Source organism: Microtus pennsylvanicus, chromosome 20 (genome assembly GCF_037038515.1).
Source record: "Microtus pennsylvanicus isolate mMicPen1 chromosome 20, mMicPen1.hap1, whole genome shotgun sequence".
In the NCBI taxonomy this organism is placed as follows: domain Eukaryota; kingdom Metazoa; phylum Chordata; class Mammalia; order Rodentia; family Cricetidae; genus Microtus; species Microtus pennsylvanicus.
This window is the reverse complement of record NC_134598.1, coordinates 37,673,871-37,689,985: the sequence shown is the minus strand read 5'-3', so window position 1 is coordinate 37,689,985 and position 16,115 is coordinate 37,673,871. Positions and strand designations below refer to the sequence as shown.

The 16,115-nt window shown below is 47.9% G+C and overlaps 1 protein-coding gene across 3 annotated transcripts in view; it reads right to left on the bottom strand.

Moving 5' to 3' along the window:
* The window catches only part of Rfx4 (regulatory factor X4), a 156,794-nt gene that overhangs the window by 95,758 nt on the left and 44,921 nt on the right, over nt 1-16,115 (bottom strand). For all 3 annotated transcript variants that reach the window (XM_075954493.1, XM_075954495.1, XM_075954494.1), the window contains exon 3: nt 15,793-15,853. In XM_075954493.1, coding sequence (XP_075810608.1) covers nt 15,793-15,853 — 61 coding nt within the window. The remainder of the gene's footprint in view (nt 1-15,792; nt 15,854-16,115) is intronic.

The window sequence follows — 16,115 nt, the reverse complement described above, 5'->3', positions numbered from 1 at the left end:
TACATTCCTGCGTGCAGATTAGGGGTTCTATGGAAGGAAATGTCCACTCTCCAACTGGGTTTGGTGACCGTGAGCAGGTTACCTAACCTCAGGCCTCAGTTTCCCTTCAGAAGTGATGACTGATGACTATGCTTTAGGGTGGCTGTTGATATCAAACAAAGTGGTATGTGTATTATAAGTACTGGGCCCAGATGTCCTGTGAATGGCATTAGGAGTCCTCAATCTTCTTCTCCATACCTAAGTATCCCAACTCTGTGATAGACATTGAGGACACAGAATAAATATAAATAAGTTTTGAAGTTTTTTTTAAAAGTAAACAGAATTTAGGAATCCAAATGAATTCTGCCTTCAATGATATCGATCTGTCAGAGACCTCTTCCCACACCCCTGCTGTGGAACATGACACCCCGGAGGAGCCTGGGTACACACAGCTCATTAAACACTCCAACAGAAGACAGTTCTCCTACGGTCACTGGACTTTTAGGGAAACCATTCAAAAACAAACAAACAAACCCGGAATCAAGTTTAGGGGACACTATGATGAGTACCTGTTTTCTGGGATTTTTTTCCTTGCTCTTGTTGTTAAAATAAGGCATGATTCTTAAGCAATGGAACAAATGTCCTCAAGTAGCTTAGCCTCACTCTGAGGGCACTTGCCAGAGAAGTGGTCCAGCAGTGTCGTAACTCAAGTAGAATGAGGACACGGCCTTCCAAGGGGCCCCCTTGAAGGGGTGGCACTCACTGAGCTCATTCCAGCACAAGACTGACAAAAGTCAGCTCAACCATTTCAAACCTCATGCATGAATCTGACCCCAGGGACGCAGGCAACAGCAGGGCCGAGTGCTGAGGGGTCCCGGCCGTTCAGTCCACGGCCTTCTCTTTGGAATGGGCCTAAGGAGTAGTTCCTGGTTCTCAGGTTCCAGTATATACCTCAAGCAATTCTTTCTAGAGGACCAAATACCCTGAGACTGGGGGAGTATCCAGTCACCTCAGAATCCATGAAGTCCCCCATATCCCTCAGCATACATCGGTGTCTGGTGTTGATGGATGGATCATTTCGATCACTTAACTCATTCAACAAATGTGTATTGACCTTATCACCCTCCAGGCACTGGGGCCATATCATGGTGAGCAAAATGGTCCTGGATGGCATACAGTGAGCAAATTCACAGTAAACAGAGGGATGGAGATGGGGTCTGTAATTCCACACACACTTCCTGAGGGCTAAGCAGTGACCTCAACATAAGGAAGCAGGTTAGTATGGCCCCTGAGTCAGGATGGTATGCATATTCACGAAATGTCCCACATTAAAACATAGACAAATTAAGGAAACAATGGTGAACAAAATGAAGCCGTTCTACTCCAGTGCAGGTGTCCTCTGTGCTAGCAATGGAACTCTACCTGGGTTTCACCTGGGGAAACTGGCTCCAGGTACAGAAGAGGCCTCTTGAGGCTGTCCTGAGCTTTGGATCTGGGATGAATGAAGATCAGCCTGCAAGTTTAGCCAAGATCCCTAACTGCCGCCCACAGCACTGCTTCTCTGTAACTTCAGAGGCCCAGCTGAGGCTCAGACTTTATAGGGACCCCGTAAATGAAGCGCTGTCACCACTGGGGAAGGGGAGTCTTACATGCCTGCTTTGTTTTGTCTAAGCAACAATGGCTCAGCTTTTAAACCCCAGGACTTTGCACAGAAGAATCTGGATTCCTGGCTTCTTATGAAAAAGCTGAGATCTGGCAACGGGGCCCAATATTCCCTCATGACAACAATGGGCCAGGGTGACATGTGCCCTGGGGTTGGCCAGAGTCCTTACTCCTCCCCATCGTTCTTACACCAAGTCTGTTTTCTGTCCCTTTCCTGGCTCCTGCGGGCACTTGTGTTGGCTTAAGACATGACCTAAGTCCTAGTTCACTCTGGAGTCCATTGGGGAGAATGACACAGGAAATGAGAATCTGGAAATACTATAACCTCCCGACCAGAGACGCATTTGAAAAGGGAAACCCTGGTTAGTGTGTAGATAGGAGTGGATAATTATGGCTCCACAGAGGACTTCGGGTTGAAATTTTGTAACAGCTCAAATTCATGGAGTTTGTTCTAGGTGCCAGGCACTGGGTAGCCAGGGTTATTTTCTTTCAATTCTCATGGTAATCACATAAAAGTCAGGCATGTTGACACATGCCTGTAACCTTAGCACTCAGAAGGATGGCGTGGGAGGGTATGAGGTTTGAGGATCATTTAGACTAACATTGTGTGTCCAGGCATGGCCTGAGCTACACAGTGACAACCTGAGTTAACAAGAAAACCCAAGTGAAGCAAAAACAGAACAGAAAAGCCATATGAAGTAGGCAGTATACCGACCTTTCACACGGAGAGACTAAGGCTCAGAAAGTAGAATTCATTTGCTAATGTGACCAGCGATTAAGAGAACTTTTCTCACCAGAAGCCTTTTCTACTGCTGCAGATGGCGGAGGCTCCAGACAGGGGAACCACAGAGAGCAATAGATGTGTCATGTGCTCTGAATGATGGGGACATCTGCCTGAGTGGGAGGAGGGGCTTGCGAAGGGAGACCCGAAAGGAAAGGAGGGTGGGGACTGTGGAGAATCTTTAAATGTGGCTTGACATGCCGTCCTTGACAAGGGGCTACCTTAGCATCCAGATGACGGAGGGGCTAGGGATGGCTCATGGGGGCTAGGGATGGCTCATGGGGCTAGGGATGGCTCATGGGGGAGGGGCTAGGGATGGTTCATGGGGCTAGGGATGGCTCATCGGTTAAGAGCATTTACTGCTCTTTTTCTCAGCAACCATGGTGGCCAGATCACAACTTCCTGTAACTCCAGCTCCAGGGATCTGACCTCTACAGGCAGGTCTATGCATATCACACACACACACACACACACACACACACACACACACACACGACTCGGTGTGTGCAGTGCTTGTTGTAAAGCCTGAGAACCTTCACTGTGAAGCATGACCTCGAATCTCCAAAGCCCATGTTTTAAAAGGAAGCATGGAAGTGTGTGCGTGTAACCCCAGAGTTGGATATGCAAAGACAGGGGGAGCTTTGGGGGTGGCCAGCCAGCAGACCAAGCCAGTAAGTTACAGGGCCAGTGAGGAACTGTGCCTCAAAACCATGATGTGGAGAGTGACTGAGAAAATGGGACAGGATACTCGATGTCAACCTCTCACTCACACATGCACTCACTGAACACACGCACACACAGACACACACACAACTCTCAGAGGCAAGAAAACCTTGCCTGATTACTTCTAGAATGCTCTATTAACCACAATGATACTGTTGACAAAGGTTAAGAACATGAATGTAAAGCTAATAGGTTCTGTTAACTGATAACCAAGTATAAAGAACACAAAAAGGCAAGAAAGTAACCCCCACAAGTTCCATCTTAGACTTGCGAGTGTTCCATTAAACTATTTCCCTAAATTAACAGAGGTTTGACTTCAGGCCATTGTGTGAGGGACATTTTCTATTCTAATACACCAACATGAGGGTAGCCGGGACTTGGAGAAAGGAGAGTGTCCCTTTGTTAACGTTGTCCTAAGTTTACTTTAACCCAAACAATCTAAGGATTCAGTGGTAAAGCAAGCTTTTCAAGCCACTTGGAATCTGTTTGTGGGACACTTTTAAATGAGAGAGCACCCCTCCCCCTGCTAAGGGACCAGAGCAGCACAGTTAAAGGTGGCAGTACCTCTGAGGTGGATGACCAAGGATAACTAGCAAAGTTGGGTTAACTGGTATTTTTCGCATGGATCAGCAAACATTGAGACTAGTCTGGATGCACTGTACTAGTTCAGGCAAGAAGTACTAGGTCTATGCTTTGTTGACTCCCATGGGAGGCCTGGCCCTTTCTGAATGGAGATGGGAGAGGAGGGGATGGGGGAGGGTAGAAAGGAGGTGGGGGAGGGAATGGAGGAGAGGAGGGAGGGGAAACTGGTCGGTATGTAAAATAAATAAAAAAATATAGTAATTAAAAAAAAGTACTGGGCCTGTACTGAGTCAAGACAGCATGTGGGATATAGGTCTCCTTTTGTCAGACTGGAGAAGTAGGCAGTTACTCAGGTGGGTCTCAGGTTCCTAACCTGAAAAGGGGTCCATCCCATTGTCAGAAATGCCCCAAGATGGGTAAAGCTTGAGGGACATAATGTTCTCAATGTGGTGTTAAAAACATGGATTCCCAAGCTGAGAGTAAACCCAGTGCTCAAAAGGCCGAGGCAGGAGGATCACCATGAGTTTGAAACCAGTGTGGACTATAGAGTAAAACCCTGAGCCCCCAGCCCTGCCACCAATAACAAAAGGCACTGGCTCCCAGGTGTTCTCCTGGTTTCTCAGATCATTACGTGTCACTAAAGTCACGATGCCTGCACTTCTGTTTACTGTTCTGTGGTCTATTTGCTGCTAACTCTGACCCACGGTGATACACAGCAAGTGAGATGAACCCCTAGCAACAACAAATTATTTGGTTCTGCTCAATCAAAGTCACGGTTCACACAGGCTGAGCTAATTAAACCACTACCTGTGAAAGGCCAGCGCCTGCTAACCTACTACGTTTCTGTCGGGTTTTGTCCCTGTGACTGGAGCAGCTGAACCTCCGAGTATCCAGGTGCCTTATGACTATGAAGCATTTTAATAAGCTCTGTGAGTGATGGGCGTAATTGGCACGCAAGGGCACCTTTGATGCTAGAAGGATGCTCCAGGAATAGCATTGTGACGCCGTCCCTCAGACCCCCTGGCAAAACCTAGCGGCTCGGCGTGTGCACTGAAGTTACTAATTGGAGCATCCGCTCCGCTGACAGAGGCGGGAAAGAGAGAACGCAGTTAATTACTTCTCTTCATATCTGATGATGAATTCCCCCTTCCCTCCCTCCTTTAGAGGACATCATTAGCCTGGCATGGCGGGTGAGCAACGCTGCATTTCACCTGGAACACGCACACATGCACACACACACAATTCTGGACTTGCTCTATTTTCTTACCTTCTATTTAACAACTTCATTGCATTTGAATTGAGCCTGTGCTATTATGGGCAGATAATGAACTCGGTCACCAGCTAGCGTGAGCCATTATCTGAGACACACATTTCTGAAGGAGATCTCCTTGGAAGGCTTCAGCCCGTGGCCTCCTGGGACACAGGGGAGCAGGAAGCACCCTTGGTATCAATGCTTTCAAGCAACAGAGAATGTTGTGACGCCTGGAACCGTGTCTCTTCTGAGCCACGTTTTACCTACAGCTTTTTATGTATACACATGCTGTCAGGCAAAGTGTCCACCTCTTCAGTTACTGCTCACTTATCTGGAAATGCTACAACAGGTCTACTTTACCAAAGCAGGATCTAAAAAATAAATCCCCAAAGTAGAAAAGCAGAGATGGCCACAGAGACTGGACACTATATTGTTTTGTTCTGCTTGTATTTAGAGATAGTGTCTTACTATGTGTCTCTGACTGTCCTGGAAATCACTACGTAAACCAGGCTGGCCTCGAACTCAGAGAGATCCACCTGCCTCTGCCTCCCGCATGCTGGGATTAAAGCTGTGTGTCACTGTGCCTGGCTTGGTTTTTTGTTTGTTTGTTTTGGGATCTGAGACTGCAACAGTAGGAATTTGCTGAGCAATGAGAGCCGGGCAGTGTTCTACACCTTCAATGGCTCCACAGTGCCTCCTCACAAAAGTCCAGGTTTCTTCCATGGACAATCCAAGGCCTCCACTGTCTGACCCCTGACTGATTCTCCAGCCTTCACTTGCCCCATCCTCCACAGATACCCTCTCTTCAGCTATTGGCCTTTGCCCTGTATCTTAAATACATTTACCATAATGCACCCGTACGCGTCATAATGCACCCATAGTGACATAATGCACTCATATGTGTCATATGCACCCATAGTGTCATATGCACCCATAGTGTCATAATGCACCCATAGTGTCATATGCACCCATAGTGTCATATGCACCCATAGTGTCATATGCACCCATAGTGTCATATGCACCCATAGTGTCATATGCACCCATAGTGTCATAATGCACCCATAGTGTCATATGCACCCATAGTGTCATATGCACCCATAGTGTCATAATGCACCCATAGTGTCATATGCACCCATAGTGTCATATGCACCCATAGTGTCATATGCACCCATAGTGTCATATGCACCCATAGTGTCATATGCACCCATAGTGTCATAATGCACCCATAGTGTCATAATGCACCCATAGTGTCATATGCACCCATAGTGTCATATGCACCCATAGTGTCATAATGCACCCATAGTGTCATATGCACCCATAGTGTCATATGCACCCATACGTGTCATATGCACCCATAGTGTCATATGCACCCATAGTGTCATATGCACCCATAGTGTCATAATGCACCCATAGTGTCATAATGCACCCATAGTGTCATATGCACCCATAGTGTCATATGCACCCATAGTGTCATAATGCACCCATAGTGTCATAATGCACCCATACGTGTCATATGCACCCATACGTGTCATATGCACCCATACGTGTCATAATGCACCCATAGTGTCATAATGCACCCATAGTGTCATAATGCACCCATAGTGTCATATGCACCCATAGTGTCATATGCACCCATAGTGTCATATGCACCCATAGTGTCATAATGCACCCATAGTGTCATAATGCACCCATAGTGTCATATGCACCAATACGTGTCATAATGCACCCATAGTGTCATATGCACCCATAGTGTCATATGCACCCATAGTGTCATAATGCACCCATAGTGTCATAATGCACCCATAGTGTCATATGCACCCATAGTGTCATATGCACCCATAGTGTCATAATGCACCCATACGTGTCATAATGCACCCATAGTGTCATATGCACCCATAGTGTCATAATGCACCCATAGTGTCATAATGCACCCATAGTGTCATAATGCACCCATAGTGTCATAATGCACCCATACGTGTCATATGCACCCATACGTGTCATATGCACCCATAGTGTCATAATGCACCCATAGTGTCATAATGCACCCATAGTGTCATAATGCACCCATAGTGTCATAATGCACCCATAGTGTCATATGCACCAATATGTGTCATAATGCACCCATACGTGTCATATGCACCCATACGTGTCATAATGCACCCATAGTGTCATAATGCACCCATACGTGTCATATGCACCCATAGTGTCATAATGCACCCATAGTGTCATAATGCACCCATAGTGTCATAATGCACCCATACGTGTCATAATGCACCCATAGTGTCATAATGCACCCATACGTGTCATAATGCACCCATAGTGTCATATGCACCAATACGTGTCATAATGCACCCATAGTGTCATAATGCACCCATACGTGTCATAATGCACCCATAGTGTCATATGCACCCATAGTGTCATATGCACCCATAGTGTCATAATGCACCCATAGTGTCATAATGCACCCATAGTGTCATAATGCACCCATAGTGTCATATGCACCCATAGTGTCATATGCACCAATACGTGTCATAATGCACCCATAGTGTCATATGCACCAATACGTGTCATAATGCACCCATAGTGTCATAATGCACCCATACGTGTCATAATGCACCCATAGTGTCATATGCACCCATAGTGTCATAATGCACCCATAGTGTCATATGCACCCATAGTGTCATAATGCACCCATAGTGTCATAATGCACCCATAGTGTCATATGCACCCATAGTGTCATATGCACCCATAGTGTCATAATGCACCCATACGTGTCATAATGCACCCATAGTGTCATATGCACCCATAGTGTCATAATGCACCCATAATGTCATAATGCACCCATAGTGTCATAATGCACCCATAATGTCATAATGCACCCATAGTGTCATAATGCACCCATACGTGTCATATGCACCCATACGTGTCATATGCACCCATACGTGTCATATGCACCCATACGTGTCATATGCACCCATAGTGTCATAATGCACCCATAGTGTCATAATGCACCCATAGTGTCATATGCACCCATACGTGTCATATGCACCCATAGTGTCATATGCACCCATAGTGTCATAATGCACCCATAGTGTCATATGCACCCATAGTGTCATATGCACCCATAGTGTCATATGCACCAATACGTGTCATAATGCACCCATACGTGTCATATGCACCCATACGTGTCATATGCACCCATACGTGTCATAATGCACCCATACGTGTCATAATGCACCCATAGTGTCATATTCACCCATACGTGTCATAATGCACCCATAGTGTCATAATGCACCCATACGTGTCATATTCACCCATACGTGTCATATGCACCCATACGTGTCATATGCACCAATACGTGTCATAATGCACCCATACGTGTCATAATGCACCCATAGTGTCATATTCACCCATACGTGTCATAATGCACCCATAGTGTCATAATGCACCCATACGTGTCATATTCACCCATACGTGTCATATGCACCCATACGTGTCATATGCACCAATACGTGTCATAATGCACCCATACGTGTCATAATGCACCCATAGTGTCATATGCACCCATACGTGTCATAATGCACCCCTAATGTCATAATGCACCCATAGTGTCATAATGCACCCATAATGTCATAATGCACCCATAGTGTCATAATGCACCCATACGTGTCATATGCACCCATAGTGTCATAATGCACCCATACGTGTCATATTCACCCATACGTGTCATATGCACCCATAGTGTCATAATGCACCCATAGTGTCATAATGCACCCATAGTGTCATATGCACCCATACGTGTCATATGCACCCATAGTGTCATATGCACCAATACGTGTCATAATGCACCCATACGTGTCATAATGCACCCATACGTGTCATATGCACCCATACGTGTCATAATGCACCCATACGTGTCATAATGCACCCATAGTGTCATATTCACCCATACGTGTCATAATGCACCCATACGTGTCATAATGCACCCATACGTGTCATATTCACCCATACGTGTCATATGCACCCATACGTGTCATAATGCACCCATACGTGTCATATGCACCCATAGTGTCATATGCACCCATACGTGTCATATGCACCCATAGTGCCTGGTGGCAGTGAACCACGTACACAGTAGCAATGTCCTAAGAACAGAACAGCAACCAAAGGTCATTGTCTGTGGCATCACAGTCGTCCTGAGAGCAGAGTGGAGGCCCTTCCTCCCGTGTATGTGCTGATGCAGGGGTGAAATACCAACTGTGCTATCAAGTGCATGGTGCATGTGCGTGTATGTGCGCGCGCGTGCGTGCGTGTGTGTGTGCGTGTGTATGCATGGTGCGTGTGTGTGTGTGTGCGTGCATGTGTGTGTGCGTGTGTGTGCGTGTGTAAGTCAGATGATGACTCATGGAGATCAGTTCTCACCTTCCACCATGTGGGTCTAGAGGTTGAAATCAGGTCCTAGGCTAGGTGGCAGGTACACTTACCCACTGAGCCATCTCACCAACCGACATACAAACGTTTTGGTGGCAAATGACTGCTACGGGTGTGTTTATCATATGCCATTCTAAACGATGACTTCAGAGTGAGCATGCTCCTTGAGCTCACTCGTCCACACCTGCAGCAACCTTGTCACTGGACTGTGTCATTCTCTCCTGTGTCAGGTTTAATTCCCCCGATTTCCTCATGGCCGGAGGGGCGATCAGTTGTAACACATATACCACACACACTTCTACGATGCTCCCAGGACATGTGTCTGCGGCTAGTGCGTGACTATGGCAGATCTGCCCATTCTGCAATTTTATGGAACTTGAGTGACTTTGAGAGACATCATCTGATGGGGGTGGAGGAAGCACTGCCCCAGTGTGTCCTGAATCTGCAGATCTGGCCAGTCCAGAGCGGAGAACAGAACGAGAGTTCTCTCTGCCATTGCAATGACTACCTGGCCTGGAGCACAGAACCGTCTGATCCGTCCCTGGGTTTGCTTACAACTTCCCAGAGGCCTGGGTTCAGAAACATAGGTGCAGGGGTCTGCCCAGCTGTTGGGTATCCAGGTCTATTACTTGGGGTTTTACATTTCCCACAAACTATCAATGCTTCTGTCCAGGAGGAGGCTGGGAACTGGAGGCCCTGAAGCTAAAGGGATTCTGACACAGTCTCCTGTCCCGTGTCCTCCATCTTCTTTATCCATTTCCCATCTCTACCTCTCCTCGCCTTACTGTGGCTGGTGGGGCCCCAAAGATCATCTTTGTGGGTCTCCTTACACCCTTGGGGAGGGTTCTCCACATGGAGCAGAACCCCAGGCAGACCTAGGAACCATAACCTGGTCTAAAATACTGTGATGTTCAGGTTTAAATGGTCAACTAGCTGCAGCCTAGACTCACCTGGGGCAAGAACTGGGTGAGTGATGGCCCAGCTCCAGCAGACCCGTGGGTGTGTCTGTAGGTGGTTGTCTTTATTGTTGGCTAAATGCACTGTGAGTGGCCGCACGCTCTAGACTGAGCCCTGAACTGTACCATTAAAAAAAAAACCTAGCCAAGCAAGAGTGAGTAGAAAACCTTCATGTTATTCATCCCCCCTCTTCTGGACTGTGGATGTGGCGAGACAGGCTGCTGGAGCCCTGGGTGGACTTCTTCAAAAGGATGGACTAGGATTCTGAGTAGAGAAAATCCTTACTCTCTGCTATCTTGCTTTTGAACAGGTTATTTTCTTAAATTTAAAGAGGGAGAGGGAGGAGGAGTAAGAGGAAGGAGAGGGAGGAAGAGACAGACAGAGAGCACAGAGACCCAAAGAGGCACTAATTAGATCCTCTAGACCTGGAGTTCCAGGTGGTTGTGAGCCACTCGAGGGGGGCGCTGGGATCTGAACACAGGTCCTCCGCAGAGGCAGTGTGCTCTCTTGACCACTGAGCTGTCTCTCCAAACTGTCCAGGACGTTTGTCATAGCAACTGAAACATCCAAGTCTGACTTTAGAACAGTGCCAGGTCTAGCAAGCCACTGGTGATTTGTGAGAACATTTTAAAGAGAAACACTGAATCTATTTGATTTCACACTAATATCAAATATCAACAGCCCATGAAAAAAGGGAAAATGTTCACACCTCCCAGCTACCCTCGCCAAGAAAGCGACTCCTCACTGCCTCATCTTCAGCCTGCTAGGTACTGGGGGACCCTTCCGTCTTTTGCTAGTTGCTGAGGAGGAGACTGCCCCCACCCTGATGGTGCACAGGGCTCAGAAAGGGCACAGTAGTGGGTGCGGGAGGGAGCAGGCCACAGAGGAGCCATGCATTGGCAGCAGGTCAGCCGGCATGGCCCAACAGGGCCGCTTTCCCTTTCAAAATCTCCAGTGTGAATAGGGCTGATTGTGTGGCTGGGATTCCAGCGGCGCCCAGCATCCCCAGTGAGGTGGGATTTACTCACCCCCATAACTGAGGTTGCTGGAAAGGGTTTGGCAGGAGCCCTTGGACAACATTTGCTTGTTTTCTGCTGGAAGCTGCCTCCAGATCATGTGGCCCCGATTCTTTTTGGCTGCTTGGCAGTTATGTTATTTGTTCCTCCGAGGAGGCCTGGTGTCTCCAGGGTGGTGGGGAGGGGGCTTGGGAGGGGAGGGGCCAGAGGAGAAGCAAACCATTCCTAACCCAGTTCTAGTGGCAAGCCAAATCGTCCCAGGGAGGCTGGGTGCTGTCAGCCTGGCGCAGCCCTCCTCAACACCCCTATGGGAGCACAGTGCCACAGGAGACAGAGGACAGCATGAAGGGCCTGAATGACTCAGACATAAGATTCCTATAGAGAGAGTCCTAGGCTTGTGTGTCTAAATCCTCTGTAGTGCAGGGGAAGACAGAACTGGAAACGGTTTGGGGGCAGAACTGCAACTCCATCGCCAGCTGTTGTTCTTCATGTGTGCACGGAGAAGCCCTCCCCAGGGCTGCAGAGGCCCCATGTGGAACCTTCTGTGGGGTCCTCTCTATAACTCAGAGGTGACATCTGGACAGACTTAAATACCTAGCACGAGGAAAAGGGGCCGGCTCTGCAGCTGTTCTCCAGGCAGCACCGTGTGTCTCTTAGAAGGAAGCTCATTCTCTTCGTCTTCAAATGTGGGGGGAGGGGCGCACACACGTGCCATGGCAGGTGTACGGGGTCATTTCTGTCCTGCCGTGTGGGCTCCATTGGGTTGTTAGCTCAGTGACAGGTGCTTTTGGCCCCTGAGTTACCTCCTCATCCTGAGGTTAATTCTTTATTAGCTAATCCGGCGTGACATCAGGATGTTAAGGAATAAAGTCAGCCGTGGATCTGCGGAGTCTGGGGCAATGATGGAATACATCTTTGTGCCTCTTATAAGGAGGATAGAAATAAAATAAAATACAAATTAAAAACAGTGCAAAATTCCCTGGGTGAGTGCATATAAACACACACACCCACACGCCTTACTGAAAAGTTATTTCTGAGAAAAAGTAGAATTACTACAGTGAAAATGGACATTAGTATAATCTTCGGTTTCATTTTCTAACAACAATAAAAAATGTGTTACTTGTGTTAATAACAGAAGAAACAGGAGGCATCTGTGACTATATGTATTCCTGGCCTTTCATTGAACACTAGATGAAGGGGAGAGGAGAAGTATGCGAGCATCCTTGAATCTGCAGACAGAGCACTGATGAACCAGCTCAGATTAACCTCTGAGCTCCCGGGCAGCCAGAGAGAAAGGGAGACGTGCTGTAAGTCACATTGCTGTTTTCTGTAGGATGAAGGCTGCACCCAGTTCCTTCTGAGAGACAAAGCTTTAGACTGGAACCATATCACAAAAATAATAACCATTCACGAGGGAGCTTTATGGAGGGGGTGGGGTTAAGTGTGATGTTCTCACGTTTAGAGGAATGTTGTACACGTTCCCTCCATACACACCATTCTCCCTCATCAGGATTTTGGTTTTTGTGTGTATGTCTTGAGACAGTATGGTGTAGCCCCTCAAACTTGGTATGTCAGAGGGTCGCCTTAAGCACCTGGTCCTCCTGCCTTCACCTAGTACATGCAGGGATAAACGACATGCACGCCTCCTCTGTACCGCAGCCATCTTTGCATGCTACACGGCTGTGGTGCTTTGAAGGAGCCCAGTCTGCTCCCCTCGTGGGATGCTGGTGTGTATGACCAGACCGCTCCTCGTGATTAACACTGTGACTGGCACAGGGAAATGGGCTTCTGGGCTGAGGCCCGGGCCTAGAGGAAGCTATCCTTGGCAGAATATGAAGAACACTGCCTTTCCTGGAGCAACATGCTGGCCCACTGGCTTAGTTCTGAGGACAGACCCAGGTGGTGATAAGGCTTCTCTGCTTGACTGACGGGCTTATCTCTGAGGCTGTGGGGGCCTCAGAACCGCCCGAGGGTGTCACTCTCCTCCCAGCCCAGGTCCTCAGGCGGAATGTCTGCTGTGTGCTTGCTCATCCTGAAAAGTGGAGAGCCGGGCTACAGCCTCAGGCCACTGAGCGGTCCTGTCTGGATGTTCCTCTGGCCTGGCTTCTGCAAGCTACGGTGTCTGTCCGCGGGAGTGTCACTTCCCAGAAGCTGTCCCTTCCTGCTCATCACAATAGTGCTGCCAGCGTCCTTTGGTACCACTGAGTCGTCCCGTAGCACCCCCCTCGGGCTAATATGTTCCTGGTTTCCTTTCTGGTCCCTTAAAAAATCATCACTGTGGGTGTAGCTCAATTGGTAAAGTGCTTGCCTAGCTTGGCCAAGGCCCTGGATAAGCCAGGTGTTAGTGCCTGGCCCACATTGTAAACCCAGCACTCAGGAGGTAGAGGCCAGAGAGTTCAAGGGCAGCCTGGGCTACAGACCCTGCCTCAACCAAAAAAAAAAAATTAAACAGTTCTGCTTGTCTCTTCTACATCTTATCCCAGAACAGGACCAGCCCTGACACATAGAAGGTATTCATTAAGAACTACTTGAATTTAGTTAATGACTGAAGTTCTATTAACATACAATACAAAGGAAATTGGAGACTGATTTGCTATTCCTAAAAGAACATATTTTCAAATTTGCTTTGCCAGTTGGAGGATGAAGTCAGTTCTAGAATGATCCACTTGCCTCATCACAGACAAACAGATGCTACAAGGCGGGTTTCTTCTGGTATCTTTTTGATATTTTATAATGACCTGTTTCAGGTCTTGTGTTTCTAGAAATGCCCATACCCAGTCTCCTCTGCACGGACGCGTCACTCCTGTGGTGGCACCACGGCACATAACTGGCATGATACTGGAGACGGACTACAGCCACAGCTTTGCTAGGGGAAGCAGATGGAGATCGCCTGCCCTTGGTTTTTGGCAGGGGTCAGGGAGAATAGCATCCCATACAGCCAGACTGACCGCAAACTCACTGCACGCAGGGAGACATGAGTTTCTAACCCTTTTACCTCCATCTCCCTCCTAGGGATGACAGCATGAGCTACCACATGTGATTCATCGTGTATAAAGGATCAAAGCCAGGCCTTCTGTATGCTAGGCAAGCACTCAACAAACTGAGCTAAATCCCCAGGTCACAGTCTTTAGGCTAATGCTTGCAGAGACAAGAGGAGGACAGACGGGGAGGGAGGGATAGCGTTCTGAAGGATATCGCCACCCCCCATAACAGCCATCAGCTTGCTGTCACCAAATGCCAATGGTGGCTTTCCTGTCCCCCTTATTTGTCCATGTGTTCCTTCTCACTGAAGCTCTGCTGGCAGGCTGACCACGGAGACCCCTGGATGGCAAGCTGAGTTCTACCCCAATGCCCTCTCCTCTGTTACCTTCCCTTCCTCTCTGCATACACCAGCCCAGAGACGGAAAGATGACAATCCTTACAGCCCCAATCTGAGATCTCTTCTCAGTCCTTCCAAGCACCAGGCTGGCACTTAAGAGTCCCCCCCAGATCCCTGACTCCTCCCACTTCAAAAGCCGTAGACCACCAATGCTGTAAGTGTCTCGGTTTTATGTTCCTCCTCTATAGAACAGATGCAGCAACACAAGGGCCATTGACTTAGAATGACATAGGGCGCGTACGTGAGCCCTGCACATAGGCTGGCAAGGAGTCGATGTGAGTACCTTCCCCTCTCCTGGGTTCCCTGAGCTGGACTGGTAAGACAAAAATAGCCTTCAGTTGCCACGTTCTCTGAAGCAAGGGTCTCAGGTCAGAGAGCTCAAGGGTTCAAGGCCACAATACAATGTTGAAGTAAAGCTTCAAGAAGAGGGGCTCGCTGTACATTTCATCAAGTCCAGGAATTTCAAACATTAACGGGAAGTCATTCTAGAGGATTACTTTTGTTAACGCTATAGTGTTAACTGTATTTCCCGCAATTGTTAATTCACTCGGGGCTCCTAGGTTAAGGATGGACAGACTTGCATTTCTATCATTTACTAAAACTTCATCCATTGTAATAACAGATTCTATTAAAACTTGGAGGCAGAGGCAGGCGGATCTCTGTGAGTTCGAGGCCAGCCTGGTCTACAGAGCTAGTTCCAGGACAGGCTCCAAAGCTACAGAGAAACCCTGTCTCCAAAAACCAAACCAAAATAGAACAAAACAAAACCCACTTAAAAAATTCACATGAAATCTCATCCTTACCAGTATCTCGATAATGGGAAAATATTTACCCCCAAAGAAAAGACATATGAAAACTCAAATCACCAGGCCAGAGCTAAGGAAAGCCCTTTGCATTTACCTGCAAACTACACAGATTCAGGTGACTTACCAAATGTCAAGTAAGCATGACAACACCAAAACAGCCGAGTGATAGGCTGCCCTGCCAGAACGGCCTGTGCGGCTGACATCGGCTGGCAGCGGACACTTACCATTGCAGAGTGGCAGGAGTGGAGTGGGGCTTGGAGGCTCTGGTATTTTCTTTTTCCTCATCTGTTAAATGAAAGAAAAAAGGAGTTGGCTTCTGTTGGCAACGGGAGAAAGTCAAAGGCAGCTCGGTGACCCCAAGTTTCCAAAGACTGGGTCTCCCGCAGATGCTGATGCCTGAGACGTCGACATCTTGGCATTCCAACATGCTAGCCTCCTTACACGCTAATCCGAACACAAGGAAAACTTTGACTTTTTCAGACAAGATCTCACTGTGCAGCCCTCATCATACACGGAACCTGGAGCTTACTATGTAGACCAGGCTACC